At 38.1% G+C, this 22,184-nt stretch overlaps 2 protein-coding genes across 5 annotated transcripts in view; one reads left to right on the top strand and one right to left on the bottom strand.

Moving 5' to 3' along the window:
* Window positions 1-6,474: 6,474 nt before the first annotated feature.
* RAD51AP1 (RAD51 associated protein 1) lies at window positions 6,475-17,742 on the bottom strand. The gene is made up of 9 exons (XM_067530932.1): window positions 17,406-17,742; window positions 15,594-15,643; window positions 13,418-13,559; window positions 12,360-12,469; window positions 11,108-11,194; window positions 10,099-10,251; window positions 9,583-9,741; window positions 8,245-8,391; window positions 6,475-7,294 (listed from the first exon to the last, which is right to left on the bottom strand). Exons 1-9 carry the CDS (start codon window positions 17,423-17,425, stop codon window positions 7,167-7,169), a joined length of 996 nt encoding a protein of 331 aa, XP_067387033.1. The 5' UTR covers window positions 17,426-17,742; the 3' UTR covers window positions 6,475-7,166.
* Window positions 17,531-22,184, top strand: part of FERRY3 (FERRY endosomal RAB5 effector complex subunit 3) — a 26,284-nt gene continuing 21,630 nt past the window's right edge. Inside the window, exons 1-4 of one of the 4 annotated variants that reach the window (XM_067530931.1) lie at window positions 17,531-17,720; window positions 18,836-19,030; window positions 19,309-19,454; window positions 20,287-20,468. In XM_067530931.1, the coding sequence (XP_067387032.1) occupies window positions 18,853-19,030; window positions 19,309-19,454; window positions 20,287-20,468 (506 nt within the window). In that variant the 5' untranslated portion in view covers window positions 17,531-17,720; window positions 18,836-18,852. Of the gene's footprint in view, window positions 17,726-17,854; window positions 17,931-18,055; window positions 18,075-18,835; window positions 19,031-19,308; window positions 19,455-20,286; window positions 20,469-22,184 lie in introns of those variants that run through there. The other 3 variants (XM_067530929.1, XM_067530927.1, XM_067530928.1) reach the window with 3 other exon arrangements.

Here is a 22,184-nt window from a genome sequence, read left to right as displayed (position 1 = left end):
GAAGTATTAGGATGCTACCAGGCTCTCCCATGCCTTCTGATACTTTCAGTACAACCTATGAAAACCCAACACTGCTACTGCTCTCCAATCTATCTATTTTTAAAAATAATATATATTTTTTAATGAATACACTGGGCACATTATTAAGTCTTTCAACCTCCATTTCCAAATATCATTGACCTAGCTATAAAATGATAAGTCATTATTAATAAACAATTAGTAAGCGTCTGCAAAATTTTCCCACCATGATTCAATAGACGTTTCAGTTTTTAACAATTGTGGAGCCAAGGCATCAATCTTAATCTCCAACCTTTCCTCCATGGATCTTAATGCAGAAAGAAACGTCTTCCATGAGATCCCCAGAGAATCACCATTTTCAAAAATGGGATCCCTGGGACTTGCCTGGCGTGAAGAAGAATAGGGAGTTGCACTGGGCGTACCCAAACATGCAGCTTCATCCCACCAATCACCAGTACTTAACCTCAAATTGTGTTCAGTAGGCCGCTGCCGATTTTTCTCATCTGGTGATTTTCTTTTTTTCTGTGGCATTTTCACTGTACTCAAAGAGAGTTTGAAGTGAGAAATGCACAAGCCGATGACAGAGAAGAGAACCTGCAGGGAAGGAAACCTGCTGCATGAACATTCACAGCACCACGGTCCTGCACTGTCCCCAAGATTTTGCCATTTTGAATCTAGTTTTTATAAGCATGCCTGAGACCAAGGCTCATATTAGGGCCAGAGCAGATGCATGGTGTCTTTGTGGCAGTGGAATTCTGCAGATAGTATTTATGATGTAGCAATATTCTATATGACAAACCAGCATTCTTGTGGTCATAGAGACCAAACTACCATGGAATGCTATGCAAATAGTTTGCAAATTTGCATGTGAGCTTGCAATTAAATTGGTTTTGACTTCATCTCCAGGAGATGGTAGCCAGATTTGTATATAGCTCTGAATAAAATCCTTTGTTACCTTGGAGTGAGTCATCCTTTTGCATCAGCCAGGGTGAGTGTTACCCAGATCAATCAGATTTTTTGGAGGAGTTGGAGGCAAGGTAGTGGACCAGGAGCTACAGCCAGAGATCTTGTCTACCATGACCTTTTTCTGAAACTCTCTCACTGTTTTCCCAACACCAGTGCAGTTCCACCAATGGTAGCAATGGGGAGAGCATTAGTATAGATAGGGCACTGGCTGTGCTTACTACTATGCTAACTATCCCTGCACACCTTAGATTCACAAAGCACCTCTCCTTCTGAAGGCTCTCAAAGTGCCTTACAAACTAAAATCAAAATGTACACAAAGATCACTTAGTGTCTCACTAATGAAGAGTCAACCAATGGAGTGAAACACAGAAAAAGTTTAACTGTGCACAGCAACACTGCATAAGAATTTAGAGCAGAAAGGGAAGAAGAATATTATATATAACTGAAATTGAAGGTGGAATTTACATAGAAATAAATACAATCAAATACAATCAGTACAATCAGACTGGGTCTGAACAGGGACTTGGAATGGTTATCTCATTACAAAAAGTAATTGTCACTGTTCACACATTCTCACCTTCTAATCAACAGTTGTGAATGTCGTAATGGGTTAAAATAATTGTACTGTGTGTGTGTCCCGAGTCCATGTTGAGAAACAGACAGAAAAATCCATTGAGGATTGTTAATTGTGCTTCAGTTATTTTGTAGCCATTTGTCCTTATAATTGTTCCTACTTATATTTGTAATAGATAAGGGGAAGTTGTTAATCTTGTGTAATAGATAAGGAGGTAGGAGTTGTAAGCCACCTGGGGAGAGAAACTCAGAGGCAGCAAAAAACCCTGACTGAAAAGTGACCAGTTGAACTTGGAATAAGGGGAACTTGCAAGCACAGCAGTTCCTGGCCCAAATTTGGAAGTTTGTAGTCACTGCAACTTTTATTTGGCAAGTTACACCCGGTCAAGGACGACCTTCTGGCCTGGGGACTCCCCAAGAAGGGACCGACAGTGACGTAAAAAATTTCCATAATTGGCTTGGCAGACATATAGGCCAGAGTAGAGATAAAAGGGGTTGTGAGGCAGGCCCAAATCGGAGAGCCACACATCAAGAAAGGGGTGCACCAGAATCGCACTGCATAGAGGGTCTGATCAACCGTCATGCCTCTCTCCAGCCCGTCGCCTCGACATTGCATTAGAATAGTCAGCTGGGGAATCACTTGCAAAGTTCCTGACTGATCCCATTAGAACATAGGTTTTGATAGCCCTATTAACTCAAATGAGTTTTACTGATGCAGAGTTGAAAACATCTCCCACCCCCGAAAAAAAGTCAAGAGAGAGGAAGAGAGAAAAGCTGAGAATGTACATGTTTCTTTTACGATTTGTAAGGTGCTCAGATACAGCAGTGTTACCTGGACTTTTCAGGAACTGAATGGTAACAATAAACCAATAGCCCTGTGAGAACTTCTGTCCTGTTTTATAGAATACTGCTACATGAAGCATCTCTCTCCCATTAGCTCCCAAATCTTTTAAGGCCATCCTGTACAGTGCTCTTACATGGCAGGGATCTGAGATGGTTTCAAACTCCATACTTTTAAAATCAACCAAAAGTAGAAATTATTTTATAGAAACAAAAAAATGAGCAAGAAAAAATGACTTGAGATAATAGTTCATGATTAAGCCAGATACGACAAAGTGGGAGCTGAATAGGCACTTCATTTGATATAGAATCACAGAATCCTAGGGTTAGAAGGGCTGTAAAGGTCATCTAGTGTAACCCACTGCCACAATGCAGGATTTGTTGTGTCTAAACCATTCGAGACAGATGGCTATCTAGCCTCTTTGTGAAAACCTCCAGTGAGGGAGCTTCCCTGAGTTCCCTAGGCAGTCTGTTCCATTGTCCTACTGTCCTTACAATTAGGAAGCTTTTCCTGAGATTTAATCTAAATCTGCTATGCTCTAGTTTGAACGCATTGCTTCTTGTCCTGCCCTCTGTGACAAGAGAGAACAACTTTTCTCCATCTTTTCTATGGAAGCCTTTCAAGTATTTGAAGACCGCTATCATGTCCAGGACCTCCATGATAGCATTCTCTGAAGTGCTTCCACTTCCATGAACAGGGCCTGTGAGACAGTCAGAGCTGCAGGGTCTCAGTTCGTGGATGAGACAATGGTATAGGGAGGAGGGGTTTAGGGTTATTAGGAACCGGGGAAACTTTTGGAAAAGGAGAAGCCTATACAGGAAGGATGGGCTCCACCTAAACCAAAATGGAACCAGATTGCTGACATGTAAAATTAAAAGTTTAAAGAGGAGTTTTTAATCTAAGGGCTGAGGAAAAGCTGACAGCTATGGAGGAGTGCACAGTTCATCCTTTATGGGAAGATCTATTAATGCAGGTTCTCTATGTCCTAGTAAAGCAGTGAGTATAGAAGTTGATATAGCACAGGTAGGAACTGGAGAGAAACAGTCAAATGAAAAAGAATCCCATTCAATTACATCACATAATGGCAGACAGCTAAAAAGTGACAAATTTTACAAGCGCTTGTATACAAATGCTAGAAGTCTAAACTCTAAGATGAGTCAACTTGAGTGCCTGGTATTAAATGAGAATAGTGATATAAGAGGAATCACAGAAACTTGGTGGAATGATGATAATCAATGGGACACAGTAATACTAGGGTACAAAATATATAGGAATATCAGAGTAGGTTGTGCTAGTGGGGGAGTGGCACATGTGAAAGGAAGCATTGTCAAATATAGTAAAAAACTTAAATGAATCAAACTGTGCCACAGACTCTCTAAGAATAGAAATTCCATCCTTGAATAAGAATATAGCAGTAGGAATATACTACCAAGCACTGAGTAGGATGACAACAGTGATTATGGAGGAGATCCGGGAGATTAGAGAGGCTATACAAATAGTTGAAATCCCCCCTTATTATTGAGTTTTCTATCTTTATATTGACTGGGTACATGTCACCTCAGGATGGGATGCAGAGATAAAGTTTCTAGACTCCATAAACAACTGCTTCTTGGAACAGCTAGTCCTGGAATCCACAAGGGGAGAGGCAATTCTTGATTTAGACCTAAGTGAAGCACAGGGGAATATAGCTGAATCGTTCAGTAATAGTGGCCATATTATAATTAAATTTAACATTCTTGTGAGGGGGAAATACCAAAGAAGCCCACCACAGTAGCATTTAACTTCAGAAAGGGGAGCTACACAAAAATGAGGAAGCTAATTAAACAGAAATGGAAAGGTACAGTCACAAAAGTGAAATGCCTGCAAGCTTCATGGAAAAACTTTTTTAAAACACCATAATAGAGGCTCAAATTAAATGTATTTCCCAAATTAAAAAAACATGCAGGACCAGAAAAGTGCAACCATGGCTAAACAACAAAGTAAAAGAAATGGTTTGAGGCAAAAAGGCCTTCTTTAAATAGTGGAAGTCAAATCCAACAGGGGGAAAAAAGAAAGGAGCATATACTCTAGCAAATCAAGTGTAAAAGTATAATTAGGAAGGTCAAAAGAATTTGAAGAGAAACTAGCAAAAGACTAAAAAACTAACTGCAAAAAAGTGAGTACGTCAGAAGCAGGAAGCCTGCCAAACGATCAGTGGGGCCTGTGGATGATCGAGGTGCTAAAGGAACACTCAAGGAAGACAAGGCTATTGCAGAGAAGCTAAATTAATTCTTTGCATCAGTCTTTATGGCAGAGAACATGAGGGAGATTACTACACCTGAGCCATTTTTTTAGGTGACAAATCTGAGAAACTCTCTCAGATTGAGGTGCCAATATAGGAGGGTTTAGAACTAATTGATAAACAGTAATAAGTCACCAGGGCCAGGTGGTATTCACACAAGAGTTCTGAAAGAACTCAAATATGAAATTGCAGAACTACTAATAGGTAACCTATTGCTTAAATCAGCTTCTATACCAGATGACTGGAGGGTAGCTAATGTGACACCAATTTTTTAAAAAGGCTCCCAAGGTGATCCTGGTAATTACAGGCCATATGTCTATCTTCAGTACCAGGAAAATTAGTTGAAACTATAGTAAAGAATAGAATTATCAGACACAAAGATGAACATAACAGGACAGGGAAGAATCACCACAGTTTTTGTAAAGTGAAATCCTGCCTCACCAACCTATTAGAATGCTTTGAGAGGGTCAACAAATGTGGACAAGGATGAGCCAGTGGATATAGTGTACTTGGACTTTCAGAAAGCCTTTGATAAAATAAGCCTTTCACCATCAGCTTTTAAGCAAAGTAAGCCATCATGGTATAAGAGACAAGGCCCTCTCCTGGATCGTGAATTGCAGAACTATTAACTGTGGTAGGTAACCTATTGTTGGTCCAATAAAAGATATTATTTGAACTACCCCGTCTCTCTGTTAGGATTAGAATCAGTGATCAGAGGTTCTTTTGTTCCGTTTTGTTTTAAATAATTTTGATAAAGTTGTCAAACTATAGCAAACTCAGCTAAATATTGTGTTCTTCATTTATTTATACCTTCACCCACTTTGCTTTTTATTAAAAAAAAAAAAAAAGCATTGTTATTAATGTTAGAAACCAAATTATACAATTACTGGTATTTATGACAGAAACCAAATCATGCCATGTAGTGATATCTGTTGTGAATGCATTTCGAGCTCAAATAAATTGTATAAGGAATTATCTGCATTCCATTGAGATTCCAGCTTTTACCCAACATTGCCAGTGGGATGATTGAGGCACACAAAGGTCAAGTATATTGCCTAAAAAACTGAGTCCATTACTTAGAACCAAGAATTCCTCTTAGTCATTCCCAGCAAATAATAAACCTCCTCAGTTTCTTAAATCCACAATAAATAATCTTTTAGTATCTTATTTTATTTTTATAATCATATTTGTACTGCAAAAGTATAATTCCATACAGAATTAATTACAGTTAAGTTATATTTTACTTCAAACAGCATCATACTTCACCAAATTATATTATTCAAATATTATTTTGAACAATGGGGTTATTTATCCCATTAGTACCTTTACCCCATATCCCAGACTGATGGGAATTCAGAAGTTAAAAACTATCTTCTATTTGAAAATGATTCACTGATTCATTACCCAATCCTGTTAATTGTTATGAGGTCAAATTCATCACTTGTATAAACTGGCACAATTGACTTTTGTGGGAGTGTACCTACTTAGACAAGAACTGATTTTGGTCCATGGACTCACCATTTCTAAATTAAAGTCTCAGTCCTGATAGTCCAGTAACTAGCATTCCAAAATTTTATGAAAATCTATTTCTTGTGCAATAACCATAAAGGCCTTGATCCTGCAAACATTTAGGCATGTGCTTAACTATAATGGGTTTTGGATTTGTCTCATGACTAGTTCCACTGACATCAAAGGACTAATCACAGGCATAAGCTTATACTTACGTATTTGCAGGACTAGGGTCAAAGTTTGTAAGAAATTTTCAAAATTCATAAAAGCAGCTACTGTTATAAACTTTGGCTGTTTATAAAATATTTTTATTTTACTTTTTAAAAAATACAATTGTCTAAACAGCACACCATACATTCTTAGCAATAAAATCCACACAAATACAAATATCAATTAATACACTTTAACAAAGATCTTAGAGTTAATTTTCTGGACTGGAAGGTACAATGATTTCACTTTACTAAAGGGTATTCTTTAATTGGACTATGAACAGAATGAATACTAAAAATTGGAAATACAAAACTGTAACTTGAAGGTTACATTATGAATCCATTTTATATATTTAGATCCATAATTGATACACTGCTTTTTTAGATTCTGTTTTTATGCCATTTAAAAATGTAATATCCCTTTTTTCCCCCCAAAAAAAGAGGCTGGACATCATACACGATCCCTTTCTTTGGGCCTGATCCATCAAGATAATGAGCAACCTGAGGTCTCCTTGATTAAATATTATTCAAAAGCAGCTGATGGTGCTCAGCACTTCCTGGTGGTACTAAGCACCTTGAAGGACGAAGGCCCTTTATTAGCAACAAACTGACATGCAACATCAACAGCATTTCTTCCCTCTGAATGAACAGTTTAATTAAATTTACTGCTCACTTGTTTTCAACCCTGTTTAAAAACGAAAGAACCTCTTCATGCACCAATTCTTTCCAAACTGTAGTCCTTCAAGTGAGAAACACTTTCATAGACCATTCAACTGCTGGCAGCAGTTGGATGCAGTGGTTTGACTCGTGCTAATCTGGAAAGGCCAAGTCTGAGACCTTGAGTAGGTGATTTAACTGAAATTCCTCCCAGTGGGTTACTACTGCATCCTGAGGCAGCTGAAAACATTTTAAAACAAAACAAGTGTCACAAATTAACAGCAAAATTATTGTCACTAACTTACAAAGAAAACATTACAGAAGAACTAGTAAGTATCCTCTTATAAGCCTTCCATGTAGAATAGTTCCAGAGGGGTAGCCGTGTTAGTCTGTATACAGCAAAAGACAGTGAGAGCTCTGTGGCACTTTAAAGACTAACAAATTTAATATTTGCAGACATAAGCTTTCGAGAGACTTAGCTCTCTTCTTCAGATGCAGTAATACCATACTGAGAGAGCTGAAGTCTCTCAAAAGCTTATGTCTGCAAATATTAAATTTGTTAGTCTTTAAAGTGCCACAGAGCTCTCGTTGTCTTTCCTATAAGCCTGAATATCATCACAGGAAAGCACACAAAAATCATGAACACTGCCAGTAGGGACATACTTGATAGCTACAGCAGAAGGGGACAAAATCCACGGGAGACACTTTTAAGGGTCCCCCCGTACAAGCAAACTCAGAGTAACATCAACACATTTCACTCTGCTACCACAGTACAGCATTTTTTAAAATGCGATCCGCTGTATACTTGCTGGTGTTCTGCAGGCAGCTACAAATACACCAATACTTGCTTACTATTATTTTTGTAAGGACACAAATAGTGCAGTGCATCATGGATGCTGAACAGCTCTTAAGAGAGATGTCCACAAGACAATCTCTATATTGAAATTTGGCCCACACTATGGGAAAACGTTTTAGCACCCTTGTCCTATCAATAAGAAAGTTACTGGGACAGCTGGGAAGCAGGCAGGTTAATTTTGTGTGGGAAAGATGACTCTAGGACACAGAGGTGAGTAGGGTAACTCATGTTCTGATGACGTAGCGCTCATTCAGAAACACAAATACTTTAGAGTCAAGCTTTTTAAACACATGTAAATAGGTATATATGTCTGCAGATATCACGTTGCATATACCTGGTGGTATCCATTTGGGCTTCTTGTCTGTAGAGGGACTTGATGTGTATAAAGGTTTTCCAACATGTTCTGGAGAACGTGATGTCTTCTTCTGTGTTGACTGAGATTTTGCTTCGATTATCCGTGGAGAAGAAACTAGTGGAGTCACTTTGGTCAAAACAAAAAAAGCTTTAGAAAAACTGCTCTTTATTAAAGAAATCACACTGTACAAAATTACTGTGCAAGTGAGGATCATTCAATTCAAAGAAATACAGGTGCACATATCATTAGAATCACATCTTCTAATCAATGCAGGTACATTTATGTGAACACTTTACAGACTCATATTAATTTCCTGATTTGGAAGTAGGCACTACAACCACTATTTTGTTACTGGAATGGGATGTATTGTAAAACTGCATGAAAGGACAAGCTAAAACAAGTCTGCTATAAACTAAGAAAAAGCATTTCCGCACCACAACTAAAATGGTTCTGTAATACATGATTTAGCATAAACATTGTTTGAAACTAAACCACACTAGCAGGTCTGATGCATAGCTATTTTACACACATGTAAGAAATAGATTTTTAAAAGATTGTTGTGCTGATGCAAATTGTGTTAAACAGACGCAGTGACCCTGTAACTTAAGAGTGGTAAATAAATGCCTAACTATACTATTAACAACACTGGAGATCATTAAGGCCTTGATTCCCTGCAAGCAATCCATGTGGGTGCAGGGATCCAGCCTCACAGATGTGATCATAAGTAAAATAATGTAAAAAAACTAAAACTAAAATTAATTATAGTTATATGTTTTCTTTTTTTTTTTTTTTTTTTCTAAAGGGACACGGTCAATTTTTTTTAAAAAAAATCACACTTCTATCTGTTCATTTTATTCTGGTTACACTTAACACTGAAATTTACTCTAACAGAAAGAATAAATAATTGTTTCTTTTTTGTCCATTTGACAGCAGTTTTTGTATAGACAATTTCATTATTACCCCAGATAACCAGTTTATCTGTTAATTTCCCCTATTTCTGCAGGTCTTTCACACAACAGAGGTGAGACTTTTTTTTTAAATAGGAAAAAGTGACTGTAAAACCACAAAAATCAGCAGGGTGATTCAAGTGCAGGCGTAGTGCCTAAACTTCTTTTAACTCACTTTTTGAAAATGACTCTACTTTGAAATGCAAATAGGTCAGTGTGCAGTAGGGAACTTTTAGTACATGATAGCAGAGTTCAGAGGGACAGTTAACATGAGGCACAATTGTGTGTTGTAGATTCACACCCCAGTACCTGTTCACTAACTGTTTTTCTAGACAATCCCTTTATTTCAATTTGATTGCATCAAGCTTACCTGTAGCATTAACTTTGGATTTGGGGGGTTTCTTTTCTTTTTTTGTTTGGACCTTTAACTTAATTTCTTTCCTTTTATTTTCTTTAGTTTTCTTATTTTTTGCAGCGAAGTCTACATCATCTTCTTCACTGAAATCCGAATCACCCTCTGATTCCTCATCTAAAACAAAAGAAAAAAAAAGATACAAGGTTTGACATCTTTTTACTAAGAGTGCAGTTTATTATTGCCACCTTATTTTCTAAGCACATTCTGAACAGAAGGAAACCACGTTTGGAGCCCTAGGCTAAAACACACTGAAGGACGAATAAGCTCAACTGACCATGTCAAAATTTGGCTTTAATCTCTTAAAGTGCATTCAGGACAGATTAGTAATGACAAATTGTAATATTTCAATGAGGAGCAAAGGTATATAAGGTTGAAAACAATACATATTTCACTGAAAATATTCTTCTCTCAGTATAATTAGACATATTCAAAACATGCCCAATAGGAAAAATGCAATAGAACAAGACTTACCAGATATATACTCTGGCTCATAGTTATCAGTATGGTCTCCCTCATCACTGTCATCTGTCAGTAACTTCTGTTGTGACACAGCTTTAGATGCTGCTATTCTTTGCCTACGACCACTTGGGGAGATGTCATTGTCATCTCTGACCTGATCAGGGCCTAGAAGATAAACATTGGTCTTATTAAACACAAATTAATAAAGGGACTGGTTGCATGCTAAATAATAAAGCAAGTACTAAGTGTTTTGCTGGACTGGGGTCTTAGTCACCATAACTGATTTTGAGTATTTCTGGAGATCATCATCCAAGCGTACAGTATTTGAGCTTCTTCAAATGTTTGTAATTCTCATTTTGTTTTATTTTTTAAAACTGCTCTTATGAGTGCTTTTTGCTGGTAAAAGTTGCCAATACTGTTCTGCAATCAAACATCCAAAAAATAAAGATTTAAAATCATAGAATGTATAGCACATGTGTATATACAAGATTTGTCCATTTTCCACAGACTTATTTTAGAATGCACAGCACATGTTTTGGCCACATTCACACAACATTTCTGCCCTTATAAGTAGCACTCTCTTTAGAGACCTGATCCTTGATTCTTCATACGTTATGTACTCAATGATGCAAAGTGTGAAGAGTGCAGAGTCAGGTAGTTGAGAGTACTCAGATCTTTGAAAGAGATAAACAGTACCTTAAAACATTTGTGTGTGCACATGCACATATGTGGTTTGTTTAATTTCCACTTCTTAGTGCAGTATTGATGGTTTAAAACGATTATTGGGAAATCTGAATTCTTTTCTTACCAAATTTTAAGACAGGATCCAAATTTAGATCTAAACAGACTGAACATACCTTTCAGACCAAAACATATCTACGCAATTTAAAATAAAAATCACTTTTATTCTTTTGTCCTCAACACTTTTTGTCTTCACTTTCCTGAAAAGAAATGTTTCAGAAACTTTGCTTACACCTAATATATATGTTTACATATAAAGACAGACACAAAAATAACCTACCTAAGAGACCATTGTCTGTACTGCAGTTGGAGAGGAGGGAACTGCTGTCTACATTTTCTAATTCAATAGCTGCACATTTTTTAATGCCTATATAAAATAAAGCATAAAATATATATTTAAAAATTAGCACTATATAGTCAGGATATCGAGAAACTAGTTAAACTCTGGCAGTTTCCAGATAAAATTCTTTTTATTAGATACTTCCTATAATGAGGTCATTATTTTAAATCACAGACAAGCAACAATATGAAATATTAACTTTCACCAGAATTATAGTTCTCACTCTGTGATGTGCTGAAATAATTCGTGATTTTCTTTCTACTTTATAATAAATTGAGTTTCATTACATTCATGTTCACCATAAAGAAACAATGTATAGACAGTGTAATACCGTGTTAAGAGAAAGATGTTAATATGGACCATAAATGTAATTAAAACATTTTCCTAATTTTTTTTTTTTTTCATTTTAACTGTTTTTCTCCCTTCACACATTTTGGAAGCAGAGAAAATGCAGTTAATATTTAGTACTTCACTATAATTACAGACTTACATTCGAGTAAAGGCTAGGACAAAAAGAATCCACTATCATGGAAAATCCACAAATTATGAGTATTTGAATACTGATACAGATTTTACTGTACACTCCAAAGACTAAATTTGCAATTACAAAATTAAGTCTCTAATACATTTGCTTGCAAAGATTACCATCTTTTGTTAAGCACGGACAACGTACTCAGTCGCATACATGATACCACTATTAAAACAGTTTATGCCCCATATTCTTCCGAAATCTAAATCTGTAGATTTTGAGGACTGAGAGACTGAAATGGTTGAAGTCATCTGCATGGGCCCAATTTAACTCCCATTAAAGTTGATATGGAAATGTTTCCATTGACATCAATAGGAAGTTGAATTAGATCCTATGAGAAAATTAGTATTAAGCTTGGAAAGTTTAATCAACCCAAGAACTTTAGATTTGGGACATTCAAAGATTAAAATGTAATTTATATTATAAACAAGTTATTATAGTAGTTTTTTTTCAAAATTGCACAGTACCACTTAGCACTAGCACAATTTTGTATGATAAACCTCATCCCATCAACAATAAAAAGAAATGCCCAAGTCTTTTCAATTCATCTATTAAAAGGATACAATATCAACAGTTATAAAGCAACTACAAAGGATGTCAAATACAAGCAAGAAGTAGCTTAGAATGGAAAAGGCTGAAATACATTTTAACTGTAAAGATAACCTTGTTCTTGTGAATCTTGCACTTCAAGGATGTCTGTAGATGGTGCTTTCGCTGACAAGGCTAATGCAACTTCTAAATCTCTCTGGTAAAGTTTGTCATCTAAGGGTATCCTGAAACAAGTAAAAAAAACTTATAGGAAAAAAATTCTAATAAATCTGGTAAATATTATTTTTGTGAACTGAAGCACTGCAAAGTTAATTGTAAGATGCTACTAATTAATGTAATTGTAAGTCAGCACTTATGCAGGAAGTAATAAAAATGTTACAATACATAATCTGTAATTTACTGTATAACAAATGACTTGCTCAGGCAGAGTTTTGTGAAATTCAGATGATATAGCAATAGTAAATAGTACTTACCCATATAGAATGCTTTATGTCTTCAAAGTGTTGTACATATCAGTATCAATAAACTGAAAAAATATACTTAATTTATAGGAAATAACTTACTGGCATGAAATTTCACATAACATATTTGGTAGAAAATATTTTGTTTAAAATAAGTATAATTAAGGTTTTTATACGACTTTTGTTAAGGTTTACTTCTGACTTCTGTCAAATAAGTGATGAACTTTTGTTGAAGTAAAGCCCAAAGTTAGTTAGTTTGAATCTTTTCCTCCCCTTTTGTATACTAAGCCTATGGATCATAGAGTGTATATACTGTTTTCAAGTACTATACTCATGGGTGCTGTAGAACTACGTAGATTAGATTAGCCACAAATTTACCTAATTTAGGCCCCAAACCTGCATCTGGACCTATGTGGGCAGATCTCTGCACCAGTGTAGAGCCCCTCTGAAATCAAGTGCTTTATGGGAGCAAATTGGTTCACATACTCATGTATAATTGAAGGACTGAGGTGCAAGCTCTCGTCATTAGACATTATTAGGTTATCTTTCACTCATTAGTATGCCAAAGAATCTGCAAATAAATTTCAAACTAATACGCTAGATCTTTATCTGTAGTTACTTAAAACTCTAGAAAAACTGAGAAATTGAAGTGTTGTTGAGATGCAGTTCTTCTATTGCACATCGAACTTGCTACACTTCATTACATCTCACCTTTTACTGGGTGTTTTCTTCGGCACTGGAGTCACTTCTTTGTATGGCTTTTTCTGCTTCTCCTTTTTCTCTCTATTTGTTTCTGCAGGTACCACTCGAGACTTTTTGTTTAATGGTGCAGATACATAAGCAAAGTCTTCATCTGTTTTCGAAAATATGCACAAGTTAGAAATAGTTTTGCCCATACAGTGCAAGTTCCTCCAAACACGAGGAAAAAATGTTTCTTTCTTCAAAAAACGTATTTGATCACAAATATAAAATATTCTAAAACATTTATGTTCTTATGGCCCTCATCTGAAATTATTAAACTAATTTTCAGTCTCAGAATCAGAAGACAAACAGAGATAGCTTTAATGAGCTTTAGGATAGTCTTGAACAAAAGGTACTAGCTAAATGTAGATCATAATCATAGTGAGATCTGATCATTGTATCTATAACATAATTTAAGACATAGATATTCAAGTTAATTATCATCGATGTGGGGATAAAGTTTCAATCTCAAATGTGTTCTCAGAGTTCACATTCACCTGACACTCAAGTTCTTCTGATAATTGAAAACCATTCACTATACATCATTTTTACAGTTTTTGATCTTTTGGAACCTTTTCCTTTTAATAATTCCCATTCTTAAAAAAGATCTCTCCTATTCCACTAAGTTGCCTGTTTACCAAGTATACTGCTTTAGTCTTCCAAGGCCCAATTTGGGAACAAAGACTGGGGATACCAGACTAAAAGCAGTCCAAGAATTTTACAATTTTGTCTTTAGCACAAATAACATTTTTGTATAACTATGATGCAGGGGGAAAAAAAAGAGATATCAAGTTTGAATAGATGGAGGTGAATGTCAGATGATGAGATTCACTCAGCTAGTAGGTAAAATATCATGTCTTCCTGTCTGCTTTATAAAATATTTTTTCTCTATGTTTCCCTGGACTCACATTGTTATACTTCATAAGACATTCACCCTCAGAGTTGTTCCACTGTAACAAAGAAAACCTGTAATCTCTATGCAGCAAGGATACATCAAAAGTTAACAGACTGTATTCTACCCTTGAATACAAGCATAAAACTCCTATTTCAGCCAACGGGAAATATTCATGCACATTCAAGGACAGACCTTGGCCAAATGTTTTCTGTTAAATGTTGGCATGCTTATCCAGTAAATCAATTTTTAAAACTAATCAATCAGACAGAAGAATGGTAGATGTAATGTAAGATGTTGAGGGTTAAAGTGAAAAACAAGGGAAATGAGAATAGTTCTCAGGGCTCTCAAAATAATGCAGAAACCCTTCTTGTAAGAACATTAAAAATTCTGAAAAAATCACTGCTTAAGATCCATCTTTTGGAAAAAGAAAATTACTTAAAAAGCCTTTTTTTTTTTTTTTCAAATGTAAAAGAATGTCTTTTTCAGTTTCAGAACTTAGATATCAAATATTAGCTAAAGAAAATTTCTATACCGAACTTAAATTCCTGAAAATAGGACAATGAAAAGGATTTTGCTGCCCACTGTGGAGGGGACCCCCAGTGCACAGTCTCCCTTACCTCAAGGGAAAGGGAAAATTCACTTGTCTTTGTGGCACCATCTCCCTCCTACTGCCTCCACAGCCCAAGGAATCTCCACCAGGGGTCCAGTGATCAGTAAAGAGGAGAAAAGTGGGAAATGGATGAACTGGGTAAGGAGGATGCATGGCACAAAATATTGTTCCTCTCCCAGACCTACAGAGATTCCTAAGGAAAATTAAACTCTAGAGCTGTATTTTCTATTTCACAGAAGGACCTGGACTGCTATGTATTGAAACAGAACTAATGCAGACAGAGCTTCAGCAGAGGCATGTGACCTCTGCAGAGATGGTCTTAGACTCTTGCAGATCCTTGTGATTTACAGAAATTCCTGTGGCCTGTCAAATGTGAAGACATGGAATAAGCCACCATCGCTCTGGAAAAATGTCAGAGAAATCTCTACAAGAATAACCTTGCAGAATTCTCCTGCCCCAAGCCTCCTCCTGCAAGTTTTTTCTACAGGAGGGGTTGAAGTAGCCCAGTATTATGAACAAGTCAGCAGTGTAATAGCCTTAGAACAATTCAACAGAAGAATAGGGCCCATATTCTACCAACATTTTAGACAAAGCTACTGCAGAACGACACCTTTTGGCATGGACAATAGTAGACCACTTACCATCATTTTCAAAATCCCCATACTGTGAATAATCAACAACTTTCTTACTCCTGTGACAAAACAACATATATTATTAGTCATTTAACACAAGAATCTTTATTTATTTTAGTTTCACAGCATTCCACAAATGCCCCTTTTCAAATCAGCGTCTATTGACATATATAGTTAGTCATTGCTATCATAGAAGTATAAGCTCTATTCAACATGCTTTAGTGTCTAGCTACCCAAGTGTTTTGGCTGTAAATGGCTCTTTTTTGTTGCTGATTTGTTTCTTCTATGTACACAATTTCTCTGGATAATTATTTTCATGGTACTTTTAGATTTTGTTTCCAATACTAAATTATAAGATCTTAGTATAAATATTATTCTATGCAAAGGCTGCATCATCAAAACTTTCAAGATGTTACTTAGGCTCTTGATCCTGCAACAAGCTACATGCCGGCCAACCCAAGCGCATGTGGAGTTCTATTGACTTTAGTGGGAATTCTGATAAACACAGGGATCTGCCTGGCTGCCCAGAACTCATAGCAGGACTGGAGCCTAAGAGCTGATCCATTGTATATTTCTTCACTAATTACTCAGACCTAATGATGCTGAGCACATTCAACTTCTATTATGAATGAGGACAAAGAAATATAGGTATTTATGGAGAGAAATGTTAGAAATTTAGACAAGAAATAAAAATATAAGACAATGCATTTGGGAAAAATAATCAAAAACACAGGTATTCAATGAAAGGGAAACACTTGTCCTACAGTGATTTCTGCACAGGTACATGGATCTGTACATGAAGAGTTCATTGTAGGGTGATAGCCTAGAAGAATAAGCCATTGTCAAAAATGGGATCCTTGTGGTTCCTTTCTAAACAGAGATTGGCCACTAGTGTAGATGGAAAAAACTGTTTTCAACATTTGTTACAGAAAGCTTCTGGAATAAGCTGTCTAAAACATTTTATGTACCAGGTGTGGAAAATAGTTATTCCCACTCTACACAAGCCTCGGGGAAGCCACCCTCTTCAATTGTTGTTATGAGGAAGCCAGAGAGGACCTTTTGTCTACTTATGCCATCAATTAATTCTTTTGTGTCTATGTATTCCAGGGCAAAAAGAGACTGATGTGTGATAATGGAGAAAAATTCTGGTATGAATTTGAAATGAAATACAGTGTATAAAAAAGCAGGTCTAAAAATGCAAGATGGGAAGGGACGGTCCCTCTCTGTACACCTTTTGTAAGGTCATAGTCATAACGTTGTGTTCAGTTCAACTTCAAATATCTGAACATCATGGGCTTTGATGCTATAGTGTTGGAAGCCTTATAAGCCGTTCCCCCTCCAAGATAGGGAAATAAGTAACAGCAAACAAATGCAGTCATGACATTTATGACTAGATGTATGTTATATGTCTGACTATATGTTACAGCTGTGTGGAGGCCGGGGTATTAGCGAGAGAAGCTCCTCTCTCGCACCAACAGAAGTTGGTCCAATAAAAGATATTGTCCCGATTGTAGAGGGACGGTCCTGATATCCGGGGCGTTTTCTTATATGGGCCCCTACTACCCCCACCCCCTCCCGATGTTTCACCCTATCCGGTCAGCCAGGGGCCCTGACGGGGACCAGCCCCCAGCAGAGGACGAAGGGCTACTCCACACGGGGGGAGACACCAGAGGAACGTCCCCCCACCCCACACACCCGCCATCCCCCGGCTAACAGGGCGCTGGGGTCACTCGGGCAGCGCCACGGCGGGACCTGCCCCGCCCCCGCCCTGTAACGGGCGCCCCTGAGGCGTGTGCGCGAGGGAGCGGCGGGGGCACCCACCTCCTGACCGGCCTCTCCATCGCGCGCGGCTGCGGGGGGGGGGGGAGACGGCGCTACTGCCTCCCCCGCCCGGCCCCTGTGGTCCTCCGACCTCCCCCTCCTCTCTCTTTCTCTCTTTTCGCGCTCGCGCCGCCCCGGCACATTCGCCACACTCAAAAGAGGCGGGTCTGACGCGCGGGCGGAGAGGAGGCGAATCTGCGGCGCTGGATCCGAAGGACCCGGGACGAACGACGCCGCCGGGTCGCGGCCCCGCCCCCCCAGTGGTCGAGAGCCCGAACCGGCTGCTCCGCCCCGCCCCGCCCGCGGGGGGCTCAGGTCAGGTGAGGGAGGGGCTGCCGCTCCCCCGGGGGGGGACAGCCTCACACTCGCCCCGCCCGCCACCAGCATCCAGCCCAGGGCGGGGACCGGAAGAGGACCCGGCCCGCGCCAACCCCGGCGCTCAGGTTCCCCCCGCCCCCGCTCCGCCCCGCCCCGCCCCAGGTGCGGTCTTGTCTGCCCCCAGCGCGCGGCGCGAGACCGGCCGTTGTGAGTGACGGGGGAGGGGAGGGGTGTGTTTGTGGTGTGGTGTGGTGTGTTGTGTTGTGTTTTTGCGCCGCCCTTCCCTCTTCCCTGCCTTTTTTACCCCCACTTCCACATTCTTGTTTCACTGATGCACGGGAGAATAAGAAGGTGAAAGCATTATTGCCCACTCTTTGCACTGCCCCAGCTCTGGATGATGAGAATGAAACTAGCCCGTTTCACTGTTTGTTCCCGTGCACTAGTACCGCACTGTAAGGTTTGAGGTGCAAACCTTGCAACCCACTGTTTACATGCAAACAAACTGTGCTCCTTGGTGGTGTTTCTAATTCATGAAAACATGTTTAGATTTTGTAAGTGGGGCCTTATTAAAATTGTTCACTCGTTTTTGTATAAACCCCTGAAAACAACTGTTTTTATTCTCAGATTGACAACCCGAAAGATTCTCTCCTTGTTTTAAAATCAGTATATCTGGGTAAAGAGGAAGTGAACTTCTAATTAACATGTATGCTCTCTTTGGGCCTGAACCTGCACTACATATTATTAGATGCAGTGTTTGACTTCAGCAAGGCTACTCCTAGTAGTTGCACTACCCTAATAACATGTTTGAGTCTGGGGGCCTAGGCCAAGATTTTCAGAAATGGGTGCCTAAAGTCAGACTCCTAAATCCACATTTAGTCACCAAAAATCAGTGAAATCTTCCAGGTGCCCAGCACTTTTGAAAATCAAGCTACTTATTTAAGTACCTAACTCTGATTTTTAGGAGTCTAATTGTAGGCACTCAGTTTTTAAAATCTTGGCCATTATGTCCTCTTCCCTGAATACTTTTATTATTGCCAAAATCACTTCTGTGTGTTTTTTGTTAACATTTGGAATATGTGAATATATAAAAGATATAACATACTGTTTTGCAGAAAATCATCAAAAGAAAATGAAGGCCAGTAAAGGAAAACCCTGCACTAGAGAGAGAGAGTTTCTGTATAAATTCAATGTTGGAAATCAGCACTTAGTGCTTACAGTGCCTCTCAAATTTCCTGTGCAAGAGAATGTCAGTCACTTGCATGGACGTCTAATGCTCCTCCACAATTTACCATGCTTCATAGAAAATGGTGAGAATTGAGTTTATAAATGATCGGTGTCATATGTGCTAATGTGCTGTGACAGACTAAGTAAAAGGGTATTATTTCTAAATGATTTTAAAATTAATTTTTAATACTATTTAGCTGTTTTTATGATTTGACTGCATATTAATGTATGAGAAAGGAGTGCAGTCAAGTAAAGTTAGCAGTTTCAAAGTATATGGTCATGCAGTTGTTAGGATTCCTTTTTATTTTAACTATTCATAGTAAACTCTTGTTGATGGAGCATTCTTTTCTAATTACAATAGACTTAAAGCAATCTCTTAGTCAGTTCATAGAGGAAGAATCCATAAAAGATTATGATAGAGAAGCAGAGGTGGCCCTGGAAGCTGTGAAATCAGGAGAAGTGGACATGCACCAGCTGGCAAATGCTTGGGCTAAAGCTTATACAGAGGTGAGACAAAGTCTGAAATATGAATTTCCAGGGGTTTGCTGAATGCATTGTCTTTCAAAATTTATGTAGGCAGCACTAGAAATTACAGTGAAAATCAGTTTTACTGATCCTTCCATGTGGTGATGATTTGGCTAGTCAGATAAAATCTGAGGTGGGGGAGAGGGGGGCTTATCCTGCAAGTTCTTAATCACGTCAGTGGAACTATCCAGGGAAGGACTACTTCAGTAAGAGTTTGTGGAACTGAGCCCTCTGGGCCAAATGCTGCCCTTCATTAAAGGGTGTAACTGAACTCTGTGGGGTTGAACAGAGGTAAATGGGGACAGAATTTATCCTTGTACTGTGCCTAAGACTTTTCCTATTGGTGCTGATGTGTTGGCCTCTTTTTTTGCATAGGTCAGTAGGCATTTTTGTTAAGTTATTTCCACTTGGATCTCTTAAACTGATTTTTTTTAAGTGTTCTCACAGGTGGGAAATGATAAATCTTTTTCATTCAAACTCAGTTTCAGGTAGAGAATGTTATGCAGGGTTATCAATTCATCCACATTTGAAGGGTGAGCAGTACCTGTACTTTTATTTCCAGCCTACTGTACTGGGGAAGAGAATCGGAAGGGAAAACTCAAGGATGGAGGAGAAAGAGAAAACTTTGAAGATAAAAGTAGATGGGGGGAGAAGCCAAATTAGAAAAGGAAAATCTTACATTTTGAACAGTGTACATTGGCGCAAAAATGCCCAGCAAGATTCACTCTGTCTTTATAAATGATTTTGGTTCTATGTGCATGTTTACAAATTTCCATAGCATACTTTAAAATATTTTGACTTTATTACCTTCTAGACAACCTTGGAACATGCAAGACCTGAAGAACCCAGCTGGGATGAAGATTTTGCAGATGTGTACCATGACCTGATACATTCTCCAGCTTCTGAAACTCTGTTAAACCTGGAACACAATTATTTTGTTAGTATCTCAGAATTAATAAGTGAAAGAGATGTGGAACTGAAAAAATTACGAGAAAGGTATTTTTAAAATGTCTCATTAAACCTGTCATTTTCTATATGACCCTGTTACAAGCTCTGCAAATGAACAGTTGGCAATATAAGGCTTATTTTAGCTTTCTGTTTCCTTTTTTTTTAAAAAGAGTACAGGGCAGTTACATTTTTGTATTTTAACTCCATGTAATATTTTCACTCAAAGGTGAAACAAAGCAAAAAAAATGTAAAAGCTAGGGTAATGTGAGTCACATTAATGTGTTCATGTTTCACATATGTTGTGGAATATGTAATTTTTTAAAGTACTTCAGACTTAGGAAGCCTACCAAACAGTCAGTGGGGTCACTGGTTGATCAAGGTGCTAAAAGAGCACACAAGGAAGACAAGGCTGTTGCAGAGAAGCTAAATTAATTATTTGCATTGGTCTTCACTGAAGAGGATGTGAGGGAGATTCCCACACCCAAGCCATTGTTTTAGGTGACAAAACAATGGAACTGTCCCAGCTTGAGGTGTCAATAGAGGAGGTTTTGGAACAAAATGGTAACTGAAACAGTAATAGATCACCAGGACCAGATGGTATTCAGCCAAGAGTTCTGAAGGTACTCAAATATGAAATTGCAGAACTACTAACTGAGGTATTAACCTATCATTTAAATCACCTTCTATACCAGATAACTGGAAGATAGCTAATATAATGCCAATTTTAAAAAAAAGACTCCATGGACAATCTTGGCAACTATGGGCCAATAAGCCTAACTGTAGTACTAGGCAAATTGGGTTGAAACTATAGTAAAGAACAAAATTATCAGACATATATATGAACACGATACCTTGGGGAAGAGTCAATATGTCTTGTAAAATGAAATCATGACTCACCAATCAACTAGAATTCTTTGAGGGTGTCAACAAGCATGTGGACAAGGATAATCTAGTAGATATAGTCTATTTAGATTTTCAGAAAGCCTTTAACAAGCTCCTACATCAAACACTCATAAGCAGTTTTGGGATAAGGGAGAAGGTCCTCTCCTGGTTCAGTAACTGGTTAAAAGACAGGAAACAAAGTAAGAATAAATTGTCAGTTTTCACAATGGAAAGAGGTAAATAGTGGGGTCCCCCATGGATCTGTACTGGGACCTGTACTGTTCAGCATATTCATGAATGAGTTGAAAAAGGGTAAACAATGTGGTGGCAAAGTTTGCAGTCAATACAAAATTACCCAAGGTAGTTAAGTCCAAAGCTGTGTGCATAAAGTTACAAAGTTACAACAAAATGGCAAATGAAATACACTGTTGATAAATACGAAGTAATGCACACTGGAAAACATAATTCCAGCTACACGTGTAAAATGATGGGATGTAAATTAGCTGTTACCACTCAGGAAAGAGATCTTGAAGTCAGTGTGGATTGTTCTTTGAAAACATCTGCTTCGTGTCCAGTTGAGGTCAAAAAAGCTAACAGAATATTAGGAATCATTAGTAAAGTGATAGCTAATAAGACAGAAAATGTATAATGCTTCTATATAAATCCATGGTATGCCCAGACCTTGAGTAGTGCATGCAGTTCTGGTCACCCCATCTCAGAAAAAATATTGGAATTGGAAATAGTATGGAGAAGAGTATGGTATGGAACAGCTTCCATATGAGGAGAAATTAAAAAGACTGGGACTGATCAGCTTAGAAAAGAGATGACTAAGGGGGCAAAGGGAATAGGATAGAGGTCTGTAAAATAGTGAATGGTGTGCAG

This window comes from Emydura macquarii, unplaced genomic scaffold (assembly GCF_026122565.2).
Source record: "Emydura macquarii macquarii isolate MOO-44397 ecotype Brisbane River unplaced genomic scaffold, CSIRO-AGI_Emac_v2 contig_3122, whole genome shotgun sequence".
NCBI lineage: Eukaryota > Metazoa > Chordata > Testudines > Chelidae > Emydura > Emydura macquarii.
The sequence above is the reverse complement of the archived record's forward strand: the minus strand, read 5'-3'. Positions and strand labels throughout refer to the sequence as shown.